At 46.1% G+C, this 21,292-nt stretch overlaps 1 protein-coding gene across 2 annotated transcripts in view; it reads left to right on the top strand.

Annotated features, from left to right (window-relative positions):
• Dscam (DS cell adhesion molecule) overlaps nucleotides 1-21,292 on the top strand; it is a 679,085-nt gene that overhangs the window by 508,240 nt on the left and 149,553 nt on the right. For both annotated transcript variants that reach the window (XM_004654491.2, XM_045151367.1), the window contains exons 12-13: nucleotides 19,093-19,289; nucleotides 20,768-20,864. In XM_004654491.2, coding sequence (XP_004654548.1) covers nucleotides 19,093-19,289; nucleotides 20,768-20,864 — 294 coding nt within the window. The remainder of the gene's footprint in view (nucleotides 1-19,092; nucleotides 19,290-20,767; nucleotides 20,865-21,292) is intronic.

The raw sequence follows: 21,292 nt of genomic DNA, 5'->3' as shown, positions 1-21,292 counted from the left end.
GCAGTCTCAGCCTGACGTCTCAGGGTCCAACCAAAGCCATGGGTTGTCTTCAGCAATGGGGTCTTGACGTCTAATTCTTCACCAGTCAAGTGCTCAGCACTAAATGAGACACCTCTGTCACGCCAACTAAAGCTCAGGGGACATTGAGGCAGAGGTGGCAGAAAGAATGTAAGAGCCAAAGGATGGAGGGGAGAGCTTTGGGATGTTGTCTTCCGAACACGAAGTGGCCTTGCCATGCATGACCTCGTAGCAGCTGCCGTTGCCTGCACATGGGTGAACCCATCAACCTGTCCTTGTGGATGGTGGTGGGACAGGGGAGAGACATCAAAATAGAAGAGAGACTAGTTGGAAAGAAGCAGGGGATGCAATGGAAGAGGGTGGAGGAAGGGGCACCAGGAGGTAATGGGAAGGGATTATGATCAAAATATTATATATAAATATACTATATATTAAATATATATAATATTATATATAATATATGTATGTATGTATGTAGACATATGTGTGTGTGACAAGATTTTTTTAAAAAGTCAGTTTTTCTCTTTACTTGCTGCCCCCTTGTGACCATTCGCCTGTGGTGTAAGCGGGTCATTGGTGCAGGCTCAGCCAGGAGGTCGCCTAAGCTTCTCACTGGCCAACCCATCCCTTCTCTGCTTCCCTGACAACGTGCTGCCTTGGCTGTTGTCAGGACAGAAGCAGGTGCGCAGCATCTACCATGGCAACCAGCTCTAAGAATGCGCAGAAGAGGGAAATCAGTCATTGTCCAAGCGGCAGCCCCTCAGAGCCCATGGTACTTCACCCTACAATTAAACCTGATGGCAGTTCTCAGAATAGCACCCCTCATTTAGCTGTCGACTCCCTTGTTCTCAGAGCTTCCCAAAAGAAGTAACAATCGCCCTGACCTTGTCTAGGAGGCTGCTTGCATCGAAGGCTTTTTCCTCAATAGAAGACAGAGGGATGCTTCCTATGACTGCCAGTGCTGTTTCAATGTCCACAGAGGGTTAGATTGGCCATTTCAGGTTGATGTTTGAGAGAGTGAGGGGAGGAGAGGCCAGAGGCCAGATGCTGGCTGTAGCTGCCTTGCCCTTTGCCCCTCCACAAGCTCCTGTAAGCTAGAGGGGAAATGTTGCTTTTTCTGTCTTTCCCCTGGGGGATGAGATTCCTGACACAGAACCTTACCCTCCCTGGGAAAAGTCATGATTTGGGCTGGAGAGATGGCTTAGAGGTTAAGGCACTTGCCAGCAAAGTCAGCAGACCCAGGTTTGATTCCCCAGTACCTAGGTAAAGTCAGATGCACAGGGTAGCCCATGAGTCTGGAGTTGGTTTGCAGAGGTCCTGGCATGCTGTTCTCGCTCTCTCCCTCTTCCTCCATTTGCCTCTCTCTCTCTCTCAAATAAATAAACGACACTTTTTAAAAGAAATTGTGATTTGGGAAAAGCTCTGTGGACAGTTCTGTGTTTAAAAAAAAAAAAAAAGCTTTTATGCTTTTATAAAATAAAGAAATCTCCCCAAAGGCTTAGTGGCCCGAATTTAAGTTCCTGCTGACAAACCCCTGACTTGAATGAGAGCAGCCTAGTTCCTCCTGACAGTGGGTGCTTTGAAATCCTAAGCCTGGACTGAGGCCTGAGGCCCGAGGATTCTTCCCAGAGCCTCAGCTTGGGCTGAATCAGGCACAATTTCGTCTTTGGAAAATGGCAGCGCATCTCACACAAGGAGGCCTTCCTGTTCATGGCATGCCTAGACAACTAATATAAGTATTTTTACGACTTTTAAAAAATAAAGTTGCTGGTGCTCTAATGTCTAATGGCTGGACAATATCCTATCCTATGGATATGTGATAACTTCTTTACGTATCCATAAACTTTTCTGTTGTGCCTCAGGGCTCCCATTATCAACAAGGTTACAGTGAGCATCCTTAAGCAGAAACTGTGCACGTGCATATGAAATGATCAGTTTCTTAGGATAACGTTCATTCAGTAAATGGAATTGTGGGGCCAAGAGATGTGCTCGTGCCAATTTTATTATTATTACTTTTGACATGTGGGCTGAACTGTGTTTCCCAAAGGCTCTTCCACTAACCAACAGTCTGCAGGAGCGGAGTGCTGATGTCACCTACCAACAGGATACTGTCGGTAGCTGCCTGTCCCATGTCAGTGGGTAGAAGTTACCAATCTCTTAACAGAGGATGTTGAGTATCTGGACTTTCCATCTGTATATTTCCACATTTCCTTTTAAAAGTGACCTCTCTGGATCCTTCATGTTTTCTGAAAGTCTTGTTCATCTTCATGTTTAATATATAAAATTCCATTACTGTATGGTGATCTTTTTTTTTCTATTGCATATTGCTGCATTTCCTCCCTCTCCTTCCCCAGTTTGCCATTTTCCACTAGGTTGTCTTTGCTTGTTTATTACTTGTGTGTTGTCATCAAGAATTCCTCTAAGATGGCATTGTCAAGTCTAGTAAGCATCGCCCTTCTGATTTCCCACACGAGTATCATACATGCAGTGTATTTCTTTTCTGGAAAAATACCTCGATTTTTGAACATTTTAATTAATATATTTGTTTAAGAGAGAGAGAGGCAGACAGAAAGAGACTGAGTGTGGACATGCCAGGGCCTCCTACCACTGCAAACAAACTCCAGATGCATGCATCATTTTGTGCATCTGGCTTTGTTGGGTGCTGAGGAATCAAGCCTAGGCCACCAGGCCTTGCAATCAAGTGCCTTTAACTACAGACCCATTTCTCTAGCCACACCTAAAATTTTTAAAAGAACCCTTGAAATATCTAAGGACAGCCAGTGGCTTGGGGTGTTTGCTAGGCACGGCATCGGGACTTATCTAACTGTCATTTTTTTTTTACATGACGCACCCAAGTAAAGGCAGGAAGAAGACCCAGCAGCAGATATTGCTGACTTGGGCTTGGCCACTCCTCTGGCCAGTGGGTCCCACTGTGTGAATCACTATTTGCTCCTGGGCACAGTTAATGTACAAGTCCTCAGGCCTCTCCCTAGAGCTTGACCCGCACTTGAGCACCACCCAGCCCTCTGAGATCTCACACATACACTTGGGGTCCTTGATGCAGGCTCAGTTCTGACAACCTTTGCTTCTCCTCCCTGCCCCCCTCCCTCCTGGCCTCACATAACTTTCAGTTTTCAGCTTCAAGCTTCACAGTTTGTTTCCTGTTTCTGCCACTGTGGGTAAACCTCCTTGGCTGAAGGCATTCTAATGAGAGCTCAACCAGCTCTGCATGCAGGCACACCCGGGCTCACAGGGGCTTAGCCGCCAGCCTGCCTGAGCCTTGCTTCTTAGAACCAAATGGCATTAGAAAGAGAAGCGCGCTTGCAACCCGGCTTCTTCGTTGTTCAACATACAACTCCCTTTCTTTAGGGTCCTGAGGCTCTGAGGAGAAGCAGAGACTCCCTTCAGCGCCAAGAGCCATCCTAGGACAGCATGTTCCTATGTATTAGCTTCTTCTCCCATTGCTGTGGCAAAAGAAACTGAAGGAAGAAATTGCCTGCTTGGCTTACAGTTTGAGAGCACAGTCCATCACGGTGGGTAAGGCATGGTGGCCAGAGCATGAGGCAGCCAGGTCACATTGCATCTGTGGTCAGGAAGTGGGGCCGGGTTATAAGGGCTGGAGCAGACAGCTTCAGGTTCGCCCAGATAAACTTCCAGACCAGGCAGTTATGGAGGAAGGGATAAGTATTGAAGCTTACAGATCCAGGGGAAGTTCCATAATGGCAGAAGAATCTGGCCTGCCTTTTCAGGGTCAAGGAGAGAGAGAGAGAGAGAGGGAAGCACAAGCCAAAAAACACACAGCACAGCACACTTTAGGAGCTCCAGCTAGGCACACTTTGCATAGATTTAGACTGGAATCTCAAACCCACCACCACACCTTAAGATCCGCCCAGTGACACTGCCTCCAGCCAGGTGGCTGCAGATGCAAATCACAAACTAATAAGACACTGAATTTATTGGGGGCCATCTATTCAAATGACCACAGACCTCAAAGTTAACCCCTAGTGACCCACTTCCTCCACCTCCCAAACATGCCATAGCCTTCCCAAACAGCACCACCAGGGGACCAAGTGTCTGTGGGTGACATTTCACCTTCAAACCATAACACATGTGGGATATAAAAGTGAGATGAACCCATCCCCTCCCTGGCCGCTGCCCCAAGCCTGTTACACAATTCCTTTTGGAGAGAATGATGTCATGGTTTTGCCTTCCTGAGGAAAGACAGGCAATGCTATGAAGCATCATTGTATATTCTCAATATTTTGAAACGTGCTTAGATGTTTCCTAAGCCTGTTGTGGATGTGTACCCAGGGGTATTAGGTGATAGAAGCATCCATCTATAAAGATGAAGAATGGGGGAGATTAAAAGGGTATCATTCTCCTGCATCACTCAAGTATTTTCCTGGCTTTTCAGCTTGTGGGAGAGAGACCACATCTCTGGGCTTAGGAGCAAACTTACATGCATGAAGGAGCAGTGAGTGAAAGCCACCAGGGTCCCAGCATGCACTGCTTGGCAGGGCTCATTTTCATTGTAGCTGAATCTTCTTTCTAGCAGGTTTCTGCTTCATTTAGAGTTTAGGGCCGTCAATACCTCAGTTAGTGCCTGCTCACTTCCCCTGGGGGGAACAGATACACACGTTGTTTTCAAGCCTCTGAAATCTAAAAGCCCCCTGAGAGCTGCAGGATCATAAAACAGCTCCTGATTAACAGCTCTGTTTGCCAATAACCCCTCTGTCTTCTTGTTTAAGAAGCAACCATTGGTGCAAACAAGGGCACTGAAGAGACCCTGAGCCTCACAGAGGTGACACTGAAAATGTTTCCAATATGTGCCCACCAGCAGCTTAAGGATTTAGTCTTGGATATGAAGTGGACACGTGGTGCAAGAAAAAACCTTGGTCTTAGATATGTGTATGTGCCAAGTGTGCGTGTGTGGGCAGACATGCGTGTGCCAGGGGGGAGTGTACACAGATATATGTGTGCATTTGTGGGAGTGTGAGCAGATGTGTGTGGGCAGATATGTGGGGGCAGATGTGGGTGTGTAAGTGTGTGTGCATGTGTGGGAGTGTGGGCAGATATGCGTGTGCATGTGTGGCATATACATGCTGGCATCTCCTGAAATTCACTCACATTCTGGGCATGATCTCCATCCTGGATAATCATTAATCCTGCAGTTCAGTACGTGAGCAGAATCCACCCACTGTGAGTGAGGAAGGGAAGGGAAGGAAGAGGGCTGTGGCCTCAAAGCCTCTGCTGGCTGCTCTGTTGGGAGCCGAGCTTCTGTCTGCAGAGTCACCAGGAGTATCACATGTCCCCATAGTCTTTCTCAGCCAATGATCCTTGCATGAAACCCAGAAAACCAAGTGAGATTGTAAAGATGCTTGAGAACTTCGAAGGTTTTCTTTTTTGGAGATAAAACTCTTACATAAGAAATACATAATAACAAATTGTGACATACACATCACAAAAATTGCACGTCATCTCTCATCATAAAATTTGGGAGAGGAGGATAGGCACATGGCCCAGTGGATAAAGTGCTTCCTGTACTTCAAGCACAAGCTTGAAGCCCTGAGCTCATGTCCCCAGCACCCATGTAAAGGTCAGGCATGGCAGGATGTGGCTCCACTCTCAGTGCAGAGAAGGCAGAGGCAGGAAGATCCCTGCACCTTGCTGGCCCAAGCAAATTGATAACCTCTAGGTTCTGTGAGAAACCCTGCCTGAAAAACAAGGTGGAGAGCAACTGAGCACTTCTGGTGTCAACCTCTGGCTTCCACATGCATGCACACACACGTGCACCACACCCAGATGAACACACATGCACTCGCAAGTACACACCATGCACACAAACGCACAAAAAGTGAAATAAAGTTGGGGGGGGGGATTCTAAGATAATTCACGGGCTCCCATGGGCCCAGAGCAGGGCTCTTTGCCTCCGGCACATACATGTGGAGGTGTGAGCACATACATGTGCTAGTGTGAGAACAAACACAGCTCCATACAACACATGTGTCAGTACATGTATATGTGGGTATACATATGCACACATTATGCATGCATAGAAGGAGAATGCATGGGCATGCTACATGCACACAATCGGCACTTGCTAGCAAGGTATGCATATCACACACATGCATACACACATGCACATATATGCATACACATCCACACTTGCATACACATATGCACTTGCACACACGTGCACGTTCCTTCCCACACATGCATTTCTGTGTGAGCCCTTCTGTTGATCTCTGTCAATAGTCTCTTTGCCAACAGCATACAATGGCCCCTTGGAGAACGGCCAACCCCTTGCCACAATTTTTTCACATCAGGCCAAGAAACTTCAGTATTTGAAGCATTTCTTTTCTCTTATTTTGACCTCTGTTGCTATTGTTTAAGTGGTATAGATAAAGGAAATATTCATTAATACATCATATGGAACCTATGCAAGAGAACTTCACTTGCAAATGTATTTTATATGTTCCTCAAGTAATAGATGGGTACCAGAAATCTGAACATGGGTCTTCATGCATTGAGGCAGGCACTTTACTAATCACCAAAATGATGTGCTTTTGAAACGGAATTTAATGTCCCTGACATTTGGGTAGTCCAACGATAATGTCATCTGAAATACTGCTACAAATCTGGATATGACTCAAGCAGCCTGCCTGCATCCCATGCAGGTGAGCAGGAATGTGTGCTAAAAGCAAAATGATCCAGGCATGATGGTGCACACCTTTAATACCAGCCCTCGGGAGAGGGAGGTAAGAGGATCACTGTGAGTTCAAGGCCAGCCTGGGACTACAGACCAAGTCCCAGGTCAGCCTGGGCTAAAGTGAGGCCCTATGTCTAAAACAAAACAAACAAACAAAAAGCGAAATGAAGAAGGCTCTGTGGGAAATGGACACTGATACACGTAGACACCAAGTGGTCAGATGGCATTAAGAAAGAGGACAAAGCTTCAGGAATTAAAAATCTGTGACGTTTTTCAGTTCCAAGATAGGACAGACGTCCTAGGGACTGATCCTTCCTGGACAAGAATCTCCAGAAGGAGAAAGCCCCTGAAAGAGGTGGGCTACATGAGCTCTGTTGCCAGGAGTTCCAAGATGCCCTGGGCCATGGACTCCTGCAGCATTATTGTAAAGAGCTCTGTGAGGTCACCTCTGCAGCCAAGGTTGAGAACAGAATGATGGTCTTCTCTCTCTCTCCCCTTCTCTTTCTTGATCTCCATCTCTCTATTTTTCTTTTTTTACTTTTTACTTTTTATTTATTTGTTTAAGAGTGACAGACAGAGAGAGAAAGAGGCAAATAGAGATAGAGAATGGGTGCGCCAGGGCCTCCAGCCACTGCAAACAAACTACAGACACTTGTGTCCTCTTGTGCATCTGGCTTGCTTGGCTCCTGGGGAATCGAGCCTTGAACCAAGGTCCTTAGGCTTCACAGGCAAATGCTTAACCAGGAAGCCATCTCTCCAGCCCTCTATCTCCCTGTTTTTCTATGACAAATAGTCTGTATGTTAAGCACCTGCTTCCAAGGTAGCTCCCAGTCTGGCACCTAACTACTCAGGGCATCCATCCCCAAGCCACTTGGAAACACTGGCTCTGTTTCCATGGAAACAGCTTGACTTCTGATAATCATCAGAATACTATGTAAGGAGGAAAGTAACTGGCAGAAAAACCTGTCTTCCCGCTATGAGACTGATCTGTCCTCTCCTTGTGGTCCTTACAGTGAGCTAAGTAGTCTGGCGACACACCCAAGGTAGATAAGATACCCCAGTGCTGAGCAGCTAATGGGAAGAAAGGTTTTTATTTTGACTTCCATTCACTAGGGGGAAATTCATGACAGCAGGGAAAAGCATGAAATGAGCAGAGGCTAGACATCACCTCTGCCGCAGCAGGTAGAAAACGCCAGAAAAAGAGTGAGCCAAGACATGGCAAGGGGGAGCTCTCCATAACACCCCAAAGCTCACTCCCAACAACTCCCAAACAACCATCAGCCCGGAACCAAGTATTCAGAATGTACGAGTTTATGGGGGGTGGGCATCTGATTCAAACCACCAAACACAGTCTTTCTAGAATCAGATCTGTGTGATTGACACCACTTCCCCATATTCTGCTGGTCACAGAGACAAGTGGTTCTGGGGAATGTCAGAGGGCTCAGGAGGGTTTGAACTGCCAGGTGTCAACTTGGAGACTCGCCAATGTAACCACCCATAATTACTTTTCTAATTAATTCTCTGGACTGCTCCTTACTTCTCATGATGACATGTCTGTTACAATTTTTTGCTTATGTTTACTGTCACTTTGGCACAAATTCCAAGCCTACTGAGTAATATTTTTTAAACTAATTGTTAGAAAGTTTTCTAATTAGGTAAAATAGAGAAGCTATGTACATGACCAGACAGGACAGGAAAAAAAAAAAATAGGACTAATCAGCCTGCCCATCTCCATGTGAATTGGGAAAAAAAAAATACTGTTTTAATATCTTTGTGTTCATATTGGTGCTTTCCATGAAAATAAATCAACTTTGTTCCAATAACGGGACCTGAAACAACTTCAGAGTGAGTGTAATACAAACCCTGAGCGTTCTCTGTCTTTGCCCTGACAGGTTTAATCATATCAGGAGGCCTGGCAAGGCCGCCAGAAAGTGGAGATGTTGTCATGCTTGTTAAAGCTTAATATCCAGTACAGCCCACTCTGGCTTGGATTTGATTAATGGTTATAATCAAAGTAACTTTATTATGTAAGCATAGTAACCCAGCCGAGAAGATATTTTAGTATGTGCTAAGAACTTATTAATTCCTGGCGGGAGGAATAGTTTTCTTTATGGGGATTAGAGCTGCCCAGCATGTGGCCTCACTTGCTGAAACTTTTATGAACAATACGTATTTGGACAGGAGAAATTTATGGCTCTGCAGTAGCTGTAACCGCGCCCCATGTTTCTGCTGGGTCTTTCTTCAGATGCCCGCAGTGGGGGCCACCAACAAAATCTCATAAATCCTTCTCAGAGCCGTGCTAGCTGCAGACCTCATTGTTTTCTCAGGCGAGGAAAGGGAAATGAAGTGGAGAGGCAGAGACCCCAGACCGGGAAGCCAGATGCACAAGGTGGCGCATGCATCTGGAGTTCATTTGCAGTGGCTTCAGGCCCTGGCTCACACCTGTTCATTCTCTCTCTCTCTCTCTCTCTTTTAAATAAACAAATAAATAGCTAATCAATTTCAACATATGCACACATTTCATGGTCTTGACACATACATGTATTTTTTTATACGTGCGTGTGTGTGTGTGTGTGTGTGTGTTTGTATGTGTGGTGATGCAGGTGTGGGTGTGGTGGGGCGTGCAAGTGAACGTGCATATTGTGTAAGCATGCATGCGGAGGTCAGAGGACAACCTCAGGGCTGATCCTCAGGAATGTCAGACAATTATTTGTGAGATAGGAGAGTTTCCCATTGGCCAGGAGCTAATCAATTAGGCTAGAACGGCTGGACTACCGGCCTCGAGGGGATGCTCCTCTTTCTGCCTCCCCAGTGCTGGGATTCTGAAGGCGTACCACTACGCCCAGCTTTTACACCAATATGGGGTCTCAAGTAAAGCAAGAACCTCACTGACTGAGTCATCTCCCTAGTCCCCTCCCCCAATTCATCTACCAATGGACACTTTGGGACACTGTGGGTAATGCCGCCATGACCCTTGGTGTAGCAGACATCATTGTTTACAAAGTCCATAGAAAGGACTCGGCTGGGGAAAACAGCAACTCATAGGAAAACCAGTGCCTCTCGGCTTCACTTCCGTTTCCCACATCCAACAAGCCTCAATGAGTTGAGCCTTAATCTTCTGCACTTACCACCTAAAAATTCCTCACAAATTTCAAGCCTGGCCTGGTGGTGCATATCTGCAGACTCAGCTACTCAAGAAGCCGAGGCAGGAGGATTACAAGTTCAAGGCCTGCGTCAGCTACAGAGCGAGTTCAAGGCCAGTCTGGGAAACTTAGTAAGAGTCTGTCTCAAAACCAAAAAAGGCAAAAGGGTTCAAGGACGTAGCCCAGAGGCAGAGTACTTGCTTGGCATTTACGAGGCAAATTCTTCCTGATTTCATCTTTGAGGTTGTGTTTGTAAGTGCAGTCTCACAGTGGGGCATGAACTGGCAATGTCGGGCAGTGCCACGCCCACTGCCTCCTCAGAATAGAAACGCAGCCGTTCATTCTCCCACCCCAAGGGAAGGCAAGAGAAGGCCTGGGGAGGGTTTCATCATCTCAGGGACTAATGAAGGCAGCAGCATTACTTTTGTGGTGACAGTGATATTTCTTTTTACTTTTAAAAATTTTATTTATTTGAAAGAAAAAGAGGGAGCGAGAATGGACACTCCAGAGCCTCCAGCCACTGCCAACAAACTCCAGACACATGCTCCACCTTGTACATCTGACTTACGTGGGTCTTGGGGACTCGAACCAGGTCCTTTGGATTATGGACAAACACCCTAACCACTAAGCCATCTCTCCAGTCCGATAGTGATTTTTAAAAAATGCGGCTCAGTGGACAAATCACTTGCTGTGAAAATTTTAGTATCTGAGTTCACAACCCCAGCACCTACATAAAACAGCCAGATGCCATGGCGGGCCCTCGTCATCCTGCAGGTGAGAAGAGAGGGGGAAACAAGAGAATAAGCCAGAAGCCGGGGGATGTGCAGGTGGCGCAGCTAAATTGGCAAACACAGCAGTGAACGTGAGACCCTGAGAGCCTGCCTTGAACTAGGTGGAGGGCAAGGACCAACACCCACAACTTGTCCTTTGATGTCTGCACACATGCTGTGGGATGTGTGCACCCAAAATCACACACATGCATGCTCACATATGAGCACACACACATGTCATATACACACGACATACACACCAAAAAAAAAAAAAATTGTGCCTAGATAAGAATAGAGCTCTGGATTAGAGGCATGCGTGATGCATAATGTTTCATCACAAGTCTATTCTTTGCCAGTCTTAAACCTTCCTGCTCTGTTTTTTAAAAATAAATGTGAAAGTTGAGGGGAGGGACGTCAAGTGGAAACTAGTCTAAAAATTCTCTTATATTCTAGCCTGTGATTTTGCCCCTCAAAAGAGGTACATGGTGCCTGGCTTCCCATCTGCACAGGCATATGTCAACACACACATCGGTTCATGGAATCATGTTAAAACGGCCCTTAGAAATATGTCTTTGATCAGTCCAATGCAAGTGTTTGTACCCCGCCAGGTCTTTGTGTGGAGTGTATACATGCATATAGTATATGTAACAAATTGTAGCACAGTCAGCAAACATCAACGTCAGCTCTCCTCTAATGTGGACTTGTAGCCCAGCTGTCATGGTTTGAATCTGGAATGTCTCCATAGGCTCACACTTGGAACGCTCTGTCTCTGGCTTGCGGCTCCACTTTGCAGGATGTGAAGAATTTATGAGATAAGGCCTGGCCACCAGAATAAGTCACTAGATGCAGGCTCTTAGAGGTTATACTGAGCCCTGCCTCCTGTCCACTACTATGCAAACCAGCAGCTGCCTCGCATTTCCATAGCAGCTCCTTCCACAGTGGAACAAGCTGGAGTCTGTCTGAAACCCTGAATCATATTACACCTTTCCTTCCCTGGGTTGTCTCCATCAGGTATTTTGGTCACAGAGAAGAACAGTTGTTAAAATACATCATGGATGTGAGAGACTGTCCTTCTGCAGTCAGATGAGAAACTAAAGCCCATGGCATTCAAGGGTTCTATCCACACAACTGGTCACTTGAAGCTGCAGGAGGTTGGAGCCAGGCTCCTTGTCCCCAGGCTCCCTGTTCTGTCATCCTTGATTGACTTGACATGTGGGAGGGGCCCTGCCCTAACCTGAGCCACCCTCAACCCAAGTCACATCTCCTGTCATAATCAATACCTTGACCTGGGACACCATGTGGTTTTTCTAGAGATGCCCCTGAAAACCATTCACCCTGGGGGTTGACTGTATCACCTGGTGCCTCACTTTTGAGAGCACCACTGGTTCATGTTTTCACCTAAGAGAAACAAATAGAATAATGATGATATTGTGTTCAATAAATGTTGGTTTTCTGATGAAATAACAGTGAAACATAAACTGTTTCAAACCTATGCATGGAGACGTTCACTGTGGAATCCAGGCACCAAGATTGTGATGTTCAACCTTCTGTGCGCTAAGATGTTGAGGTAGGGGTATAAAAGATTAAGGAAGTACCTGCAAAATTTTGATCATGAGGGCTGAAGAGATGGCTTAGCGGTTAAGGCACTTGCCTATGAAGCCTAAGGACTCATGTTTGACTCTTCAGGTCCCACATAAGCCAGACTCACAGTGACGCAAGCATACATGGTCGCACATGTGCACAAGGGGGTGTATGTGTCTGGAGTTCCACAGCATTGGCTGGAGGCCCTGGTGTGCCAATTCTCTCTCTCTCTCTCTCTCTGTCTGTCTTTCTTTTGCTCTCTCTCTCTCTCACTCTCTCTCACATTAAAAAAAAAGGTCAGTCTATTGGGTTTGCCTCAAAAAAATTGTTCATGCGCTGTGGAGATAGTTCAATGGGTCAAGTGCCTGCCTCACAAACATGAGGACCTGAGTTCAATCCCCAGAACCCACATAATGTGTCAGGCCTGGTGCACGTTTATATTCCCAGTGCTGGGGCAGTAGAGAGAGGAAGATCCCTGAAGTTCACTGGTCAACTAGTCTAGCCTAAATGGTGAGCTCCAGGCCAGCGAGAGACCCTGTCTCCAAAAGAAGCGGACAGCACACCCGAGGTTGTCCTCTCGTGTCTTCATGCACAGGGACACTCACACACACAAGCCCGTGTGCATGCACGCTCATGCACATATGAACACGCACATGCACACAAAAATATGTTCCCATCTCAGAACGCGTCCCTCTTTCACCTTTCCACCTGGAGACTCTGTCATTCCCTGACCCGGTTTCCCAGCTTGGGTGCTGATCCAGTCTTACTGCTCCTTAGCCCCATGCCCTCCCTCCCCTGAACTTTCCTGAATGAATGGAGGAGGGGCTAGGCAACTGCTCAGGAGGAATGAGTTCGCACATCAAACCGTGGGATGTCCCTGGCCCCACTCGCCCGTGCTCGGAGAGTGTGATAACAGAGCGCATTCAGACCACATCGTGGGTGTTTGGAACCTTGGTCCCTGCTCATCTCTAGTTTCTTCTTCTTTACAAAGTGAAGGGATTCGGTGAGATAGTCATAACACGAAGCACGTCTAGTTTGAGGTCCATCCAGTCTCTCTGCTGGAGATCCAAATCATTTAAATCATTAGAAATAGTGACACACTCTGGGAAAGACTATTTTCATAGTTGTTAAGGGGAAGGGTGGAGAAAACCCTGATTTCTATCATTTGCTGATTTCAGCAGCATGAATACCCCCTGCCACCGCGATGGGCAGCGAAACCAATAAACATCCCTGTGACTGTGCTGGAAGCCGGGTGGAGATATGCCATCACCCGCTCCCCCGGCCAGGGGCTGTGTGCCCCCCCCCACACACACACACCACTGCATAGTTAAGCTGCAAGAAAGTAGGTCAGGGGGTGTTCCTGCCAGCACAAGACTGAGCCAACCTGCTAAGCATTAACGGTCCTACCGTGGGTAATGAAGGAAACTTATCAATTGATTTACGGCGATATAAAGCAGCGCTGGCTTTAATGAGCCCTTTGCACACGGCACACAAGCCTTGGGCAATGCTGTCTTGGTCTGGATTTCCTCTGCGGACAGTTCTCCCGCAGCCTCTGTCCGGTACCAAGCTCTGAGAAATGACCCCACCCACTTGTCACGCTTCTGAAAGCCTCACGGGAAGCGCTGGGGTTCTGACATGTTGCCATCTCTCAGCACCCAGGACTGTGACAAGTGAAAATGTCATTAGCATTGCAAAGAAGCACAAGAATGGCTCGTTTTTTTTAAGAGATCCTTTTGACCATTCTCAGCTGGACAGGAGAGAGCTCGGGCTAGCGAGGGTATTTCCGACTAGCTGCTTGGAGTCATTAGGCCGAGTTGGCATACGCATTTGATGGGGGCCTCGTGCAAGGGGGGAGGAGGGTGAATGAGGAGCGTGTGTGCAGAGTGAAACAACCCAATCGCACACCGGAGGTGCATGGTGTAGTTGAGCTATTTCTCCCACAGAAACTGCAATAACATGATACAGTTATTGCTTTCTCATGCTTGTGTGGGGGGTGCTGTGCATATGTGTATGTATGTGGGCACACATGTGTACAGATGTATGTGCACATCTGTCCACATATGTGCGTCAACATCAAATGCCTTCTTGAATTCCTCACCATGTTACTAACTGAGACAAGATTTCCTCCTGAACGCAGCTCACCAATTCAGCTCGACCACCTAGACCACAAGCCCAGGAACTCCCTGTCTCCTTCCCAGTGCTGGGATTACAGGAGCGTGCTGCTACACCTGACATTTTATGTGGGTGCTGGAGATGAGAACTCAGGTCCCCATGTTTTGCACAGTAAGTGCTTCATGCACTCAACCATCTCCGCAGCCCCCCCCCCCCACGGTTATTTTGCAAGGAAGGAACTGCGGAAAGCAAACAAGCCCTCAAGGAAATGCTATGGTTTTTAGCAATTAGTCCTTGGGTCTATTGTTTAACGTGCTGGGATGCCGAGTTCTGAGGGCTTCAGCCTTCGCTCTGCCTTGCTCCCAGAGCTGGACAGGAGCTCCCATTTCAGCCTGGCTGGTGCCCCGAACTCTGAAGGCGTGAGACTGATAAGAGGCCTTGACTTAGAGAGTGGTCACGCTTGTCATGTCTTCACAGGACATCTACTGGCTGCTTGTCCTTTTCCTTTCTTTACTGCCATGCCCAGATAGCGCTTTTGTCCTTTTTGCAGACACCATACAGTGGGAAACCTCACCTGTAGCTTTAAGATACCCATGACATTAGAAACCAATAAGCATGGATTGGTTTCCAAAGATTGGAAATACATTGCCACGCAAATGAGTGTTACGGGCGTTGCAGGAGCCAGGGTCATTATCAGAAACCCAGGAAGGAACCACCAGGGCCACCTTCCAATGCTCAATTAAATGTGGGGTTTCCAGGTTCTGATCCATGTTTTCCTTCTTTGAGAGGATAAATGGCAAGTCATTATTTTCTTCTTAGGCCATCAACAGACATTCACAGTTTTGTTAATTTTTGTCACATGGATCAGTTTTGGGTCTCTGCTGTCATGATCCAGTCCTTGGCACTTACAAAAAAATGGAAAGAAATCTTGATTCATGGATTTGAGCCCAAAGAGAAGGCATACTTCCAAAGGGAGCCACAATGCCTGGTTCCTCTGTGGAGGCAGCACCTTGATGAGCTGGGAATTCTGCACTTGTTGAGCATGCAGCAGAGAAGGAAGATGGTGGCTCACCATTTCAGGCATGCCCACTTGCTACTCTTCCAGTTCCCTTGTCACAAGTCCAAAGGATGGCATTCTCGTTCCTTTCCCACAAATGGAACCTTCAAAGATCCACTCACTTCCTGTCGCCTTCTTCATCTTAGTTGGGAAAGGCAAGGCGGCGCTGCACTTGTAAAGGAGCGTACCACTTCTCCAGACACTCGAGGCAGAACTGTGGTGACAGTCACCCACTCCTAGGAATTAACCCATGGGAAATAGAAACATACGTATATAGAGAAACGGAGGCATGTTTCCTGTCCCTACCCAGGCGCGTGTCAGGTGGAGAATAGACACACAGGGCAGCGCAGCCACACCACGGAGCTGTGCTGGACAGTAAGAGGAGTGAGGCACTCTCCCACGTGACGGCACGGGTGAACCTCAAGGCCATCGCACTCCTAGGAACCCCAGACTAGACTCAAAGAATAGATGCAGTTTTCTACAGTGGCACAGCCACGGGTCAGTTCCTCATGTTCCAGTAGATAACCTTCCAGCCATGCTCATGTGAGCAACCCTAGTTTGGATCAGTGGGAGACAAGAAACGACATCGAGGCAGAAGTGGAACTAGTTGGAAAGAAGAGGGGTGTTCAGTGGGAGAAGGGAAGGAACGAGAGACGGTAAGGGGCACATATGATCAAAAGACATTGTGTGCAGGTGTAAAATATATTTTGAAAAGAACTCCACTGTTAAGAAATCTCCATAAAAGTGCTGGAGAGATTGGTTAGTGGTTAAGGTACTAGCCTGTGACACCTTAGGACCCAAGTTGGATTGCCCAATACCCACTAAGTCAGAGGCATAAGGCGATGCATATGCGTGTGTCTGGAGTTTGCTTTCAGCGGCTAGAGGTCCTGGTGCATCCTCTGTCTCTCTCTCTCTCTCTCTCTCTGTTTCTCTCTCTCTCTCAACTAAGTAAATAAAATGTTATTTTTAAAAGGCAATATAATGGTGGAATATAGATTGGTAGTTAGAGTAGAAATTGGGATAGAAGGGAAGTGATTGTATATTGGCAGGAAGAATCTCTCTAGAAAAATATAAATGTTCCAACATTTGATGTGATATGGGGACCATCCAACTGTATAGAATTGGTGATGGATATATATTTATATTTATATTTATATTTATATTTATATTTATATTTATATTTATATTTATATTTATATTTATATTTGTCAAGTCCAATAGTGCAGCCTTCTCCCCAACCCATGCCCACTTACTTCTCAGACTATGACCTTATGTGGAAATATGGTTTTGCAGACTTAAGTAGGTGAGAACAGTCTGAGACACTCACCTTCACTCATCAGATCTGCAAAGACCCTATTTGCACATAAAGTCATATTATGAGGGTTCAGAGAGAAATGAACTTTGAGGAACCCAGAAGTCAGTTTGATCCCAGTAATTGGCAGAAGGACTTTCTTCCTGTGGTTACAAAAATGAGGGAAAATGGCTGGTTAAATAGATTTGTTTTGAGTATTTTTCAAGTCTTCCAGATCCCTATGGAAACATTTCATCCCCTTCCTATGCCTTTAAATAACATATTTAAATTTTAGGCTTTGTTATTTTGGAATCTGTACCTGATCACGTGATCGCCTGGAGTCCTTGGCTGGGGGGGGGTCCATGGCAGGCTGTTTTCTCTATGTTCACTTGGTCCTGGCATGTAAGTTCATGTTCCACAAGTGGAGCTTTTTCCAAGAGAATTCCAGAGGATCCGAGAGGAGGTCGCATCCTTCCAAGATGTGTTTTTATTGCTTTGACTAGATTCCTCAAGTCTGTTACCAAATCAGGGTCACTTCCATGTTCCTTCTTTAGCATAAAGTTTACTCCAAACGCACGTGGGGTGGAGCCAGCTGCATATTCTGGAATCGTTCATCTTCTCTATCTGTATCACCAGCTAAGGTTGTCAGCAGCTCCCTTTGCCATTTGTGGTTTTGATTTTTTTCAGTATTTTTATTTTTATTTATTTATTTATGAGAGAAAGAGGCAGACAGAGAGAGATTGTGGTTTGGACTTTGAGGTTTCCCTCTCTCTCTCTCTCTCTCTTTCTCTCTCTCTCTCTCTTTCTCTCTCTCTCAGCTATTGCTCTAAAGATAGATACTTTGAAGAGCCCGGATGAGAAGCCTGATGTTTAAATCCCTGCCTCTCAGATCATTAAAGTACCAACAGCCTATGACATCTGGTTTTGCAGTATTCAATTTTTGTTTCATCCCTGGTTTTTCTGTTACTTGCTTGTAACCTTGGAATGCATGCAGGAGGGTTTAAATATGCTATCTGGTGCCAGGCATGGTGGCAAACACCTTTAATCTCAGTCCTGGGGAGGGAGAGGTAGGAAGGTCACTGTGGGTTCGAGGCCACCCTAAGACTACATAGTAAATTGGGCCAGCCTGGACTAGAGTGAGACCCTACCTAGAAAAACAAAAATAATAATAATAAATAAATAAATACGTTATTTGGAACTCCAAGTATTTTTTGGAATTGGAAGTGGGGTCTTATGTCATCTATTGCCAAGGATGGAAACTTGCAGATGGATGTGTGCTGGAGGAAAGGAAATGCAAGAAGTTTCACAAATAAAGTTTTCATTTTCTCCATAAATTGAGGATGACATTTCTGCCATGTTAAGGAAGGAAGGGGAGGTGTGAGGTCTCTGAGTGATTGATTTTCAAGGTTTGGAATAACTGTAAGAAATGAAGGTGATGAGAAGTAATTCATAGGGATGGTTCTAAGTTGATTAATAGTGAAGGCTTCATCTCCATGGTTGACAATGACAGAAAAGTAGATAATTTTGAAAAGATGAAGGCCATACTTCACAATTCTCCTTTCCAGACCAACCAGCAAGTGAAATCCTTTTCCTGCATTCTGGGCCTCTGACCCACATCTGCCCCCAGGAGGATGGGAAGAGAACAGCATGTCCGTGACATGGCAATTTCTGCCTTCCACCCGCATTAGCCAAGTTTTGTGTTTCTGCCACTTTTCCTTCATGTTATCCTTTATTCTTGCTGAGAAGTTTCTTGAATAAAGTCTATCTCAAAAAAAAAAAAAATCTCATGCTGGGAGTGGTGGCGCACGCCTTTAATCCCAGCACTTGGGAGGCAGAGGAAGATGGATTGCCATGAGTTTTAGGGCACCCTGAGACTACATAGTGAATTCCAGGTCAGCCTGGGCTAGAGTGAAACCCTACCTTGGGAAAAAAAAAAATCCCCTTAAAGGGTGTGGCTCACTCAGTACAGTGCTTACTGCAAGGCATAGGAACCAGAGTTCAATTCCCAGGCGCCAGTGTAAAATCTTGGCTTGTTGGTGCTGTGGAAATAGAGACAGGAAAGATGCTCAGGGCGTGCTGGCCAGCTAGTCTAGTCAAAATGCTGAGCCCCAGGTTCAGTGAGAGACCTTGTCTCAAAAAAGCTGGGGAGTTATTAAAGAAGGCACCTTTAGTGATTAAAGATGTCAACCTCTGGCCTGTGGCCTCCACATGCATGTACACATAGGTATGCCTATACCTACACAGGTGCATATAAACATACATATGCACACAATCACACACCACACGTATATTTGGAGGAAAAAAAAAAAGGAGAGAATTACCTCTTTAAGCATCACTTAGCTGAGTGTGGTGGTGGGAAAGCTAAAGAGGGCCAGGCTACTGACCAAGCTGCATCCCTCTTGGTTTTCCAGTTCCGGCAATGATCACATCATACCCCAACACTACCCTGGCCACTCAAGGTCAGAAGAAAGAGATGAGCTGCACGGCCCATGGGGAGAAGCCCATTATCGTCCGCTGGGAGAAGGAGGACAGAATCATTAACCCCGAAATGGCCCGCTACCTCGTGTCCACCAAGGAGGTGGGAGAGGAGGTGATCTCCACTCTGCAGGTAACGGCTGGCAGAGATCGCAGGCTGGGACTCATGTGCCTTGGGAGGGAACATTGGCTGCTTCTCACAGAGGCAAGCACAGAGGAGGTGCATCATGGAAATCCAGTTGGAATTTACTTGGGATGCTAATTTCTCTGCATCTGTGGACAGTCCTGATCGCTATGTAGTCATCAAAAACAGTGCCTCAGTCTGAGTAAAATCAAAACACAAAATCACCATGAACACTTCAGGGAACCCAACTAAGATAAACCTAGGTTTTTATGACAGTTAATCCTAGAGAAATGACAGGCTAAGTTTTCTATATCATTTGTCTTCCTATTAAAAAAAAATTGGATGGGTTTTGGGACCAAAAAAAAAAAAAAAAAAGAACACTAAAGTGAAAAAATATTTTGCTTCTTTAGAAGAGTCTAAATGTAAACAATATTCTGTCATCAGACTTCCAAGAGCTAGGGGACATGTACTGCGCTACTTTTCAGCACCATTGGTGATTAACTGAGCAATGTTCTCATGATGGTGAGGGAATGATGCTGAAGTACACTCACAGGGAAACATTTCATAGCCTTGTGTGTAGAGCCGACAGTGGCTTTCTCACAAGGGTCCCATGCTGGAGTCATCTAGTGCAGAACTCTAATGAAGGCCTGAGCTGCGATTGCAGTAAATCATCTCTCAGTATCCACCAGTGATTGACTCCAGTCCCCCATAGATGCCAGATCAGAGGAAGCTCATATGATTTATATCACACAGTCTAGTATTTGCATGGAGCATATACACATCCTCCCATGCACTTTAAACCCTCTCTGTATTACTTATAATACCAAAGGACATGTCAGCACTATGTAAACGGTGCTGTATCATTCAGAGAACTGTGACAAGAAGACTATGTGTATAATCAGGACAGATGCATAAGACTGGCGGGTATAGAGGACCCATGTACTTACCAGAGATTTGTTTCTTTAGGCATGGTTGCTTTGGGTGACATAAAGGCATATCATGAGAGAGAGAGAAATGCATATGTGGAATATGTGTGGACTTCACTATGTCCCTTGCAAATTGTGCATCTGGTTTAAGGAGCTGGCAAGATGACATTAATAACATGCCTTGGGGAGAACTGTGCTTGTTGACCATAGAATAGACATGCGGGTGTGTGTTTCTGTGTATGTCTGTGTATGTGAGTTTGTCTGTGTGGATGTGTATGAAATTGCCTATGCAGGTGATTGTGTATTGTTGGTGTGACTCTGTGTTTTTGTGTGTCTGTCTGTATGGATGAGTGTGGATGTGTGTGAGTGTACCTATATAACCAATTGTGCTTGTATGAGTGTGAATGTGCCTGTGTATTGGTGTGAATGTATGCCTGTGTGTACATGTGTGTGTGTGTGTGTGTGTGTAACTGGCTAGAGGGGTGGAAGCCAAGTGCTGTGTTGTTGATCCCAAACTCCACCCTACGGCATAAGATGAGTATGTCTCTGCCTTGCTCACAGATTTTGCCCACTGTCAGAGAAGATTCTGGCTTCTTCTCCTGCCATGCAATCAATTCTTATGGGGAAGACCGTGGAATAATTCAGCTCACCGTGCAAGGTAGGAGGGAGAGAGCAAAAGGAAAATCGTGACCACTTTGGGACAGGAAGTGTGTGTGTGTGAACAGCAATGTGACCCCCAGCTGTCTGGAATTCTCAGAAATCATGAATATATGAATGTATTGCAATACATGTATATTTCAGGACCTGTGATGATCTCAGAGTATAGCTCTGAAACATAATATGCAGAGTCCTGTCAGGAACTGGCGGGGGCGGGGGCAGTGAGGAGTTAGGAGCTACATAACAAATGCAGGCAATCACAGGGTGGGATTCCCTTACATGTTCTTAGGAGCTGGTATACCAGATGACCAGAATGGGAGGGCGTTCAACATTTGGAGCTGAGTGGAACAGGTTCCTTACACTCTCTCTGTTTGTCCACTGCTATTCGGAGGAAGTCTTGAGAAGGTGGAATCATGCCATAAATATGAT

The sequence above is a fragment of the Jaculus jaculus genome, chromosome 5, assembly GCF_020740685.1.
Source record: "Jaculus jaculus isolate mJacJac1 chromosome 5, mJacJac1.mat.Y.cur, whole genome shotgun sequence".
Taxonomy (NCBI): Eukaryota; Metazoa; Chordata; class Mammalia; order Rodentia; family Dipodidae; genus Jaculus; species Jaculus jaculus.
The sequence above is the reverse complement of the archived record's forward strand: the minus strand, read 5'-3'. Positions and strand labels throughout refer to the sequence as shown.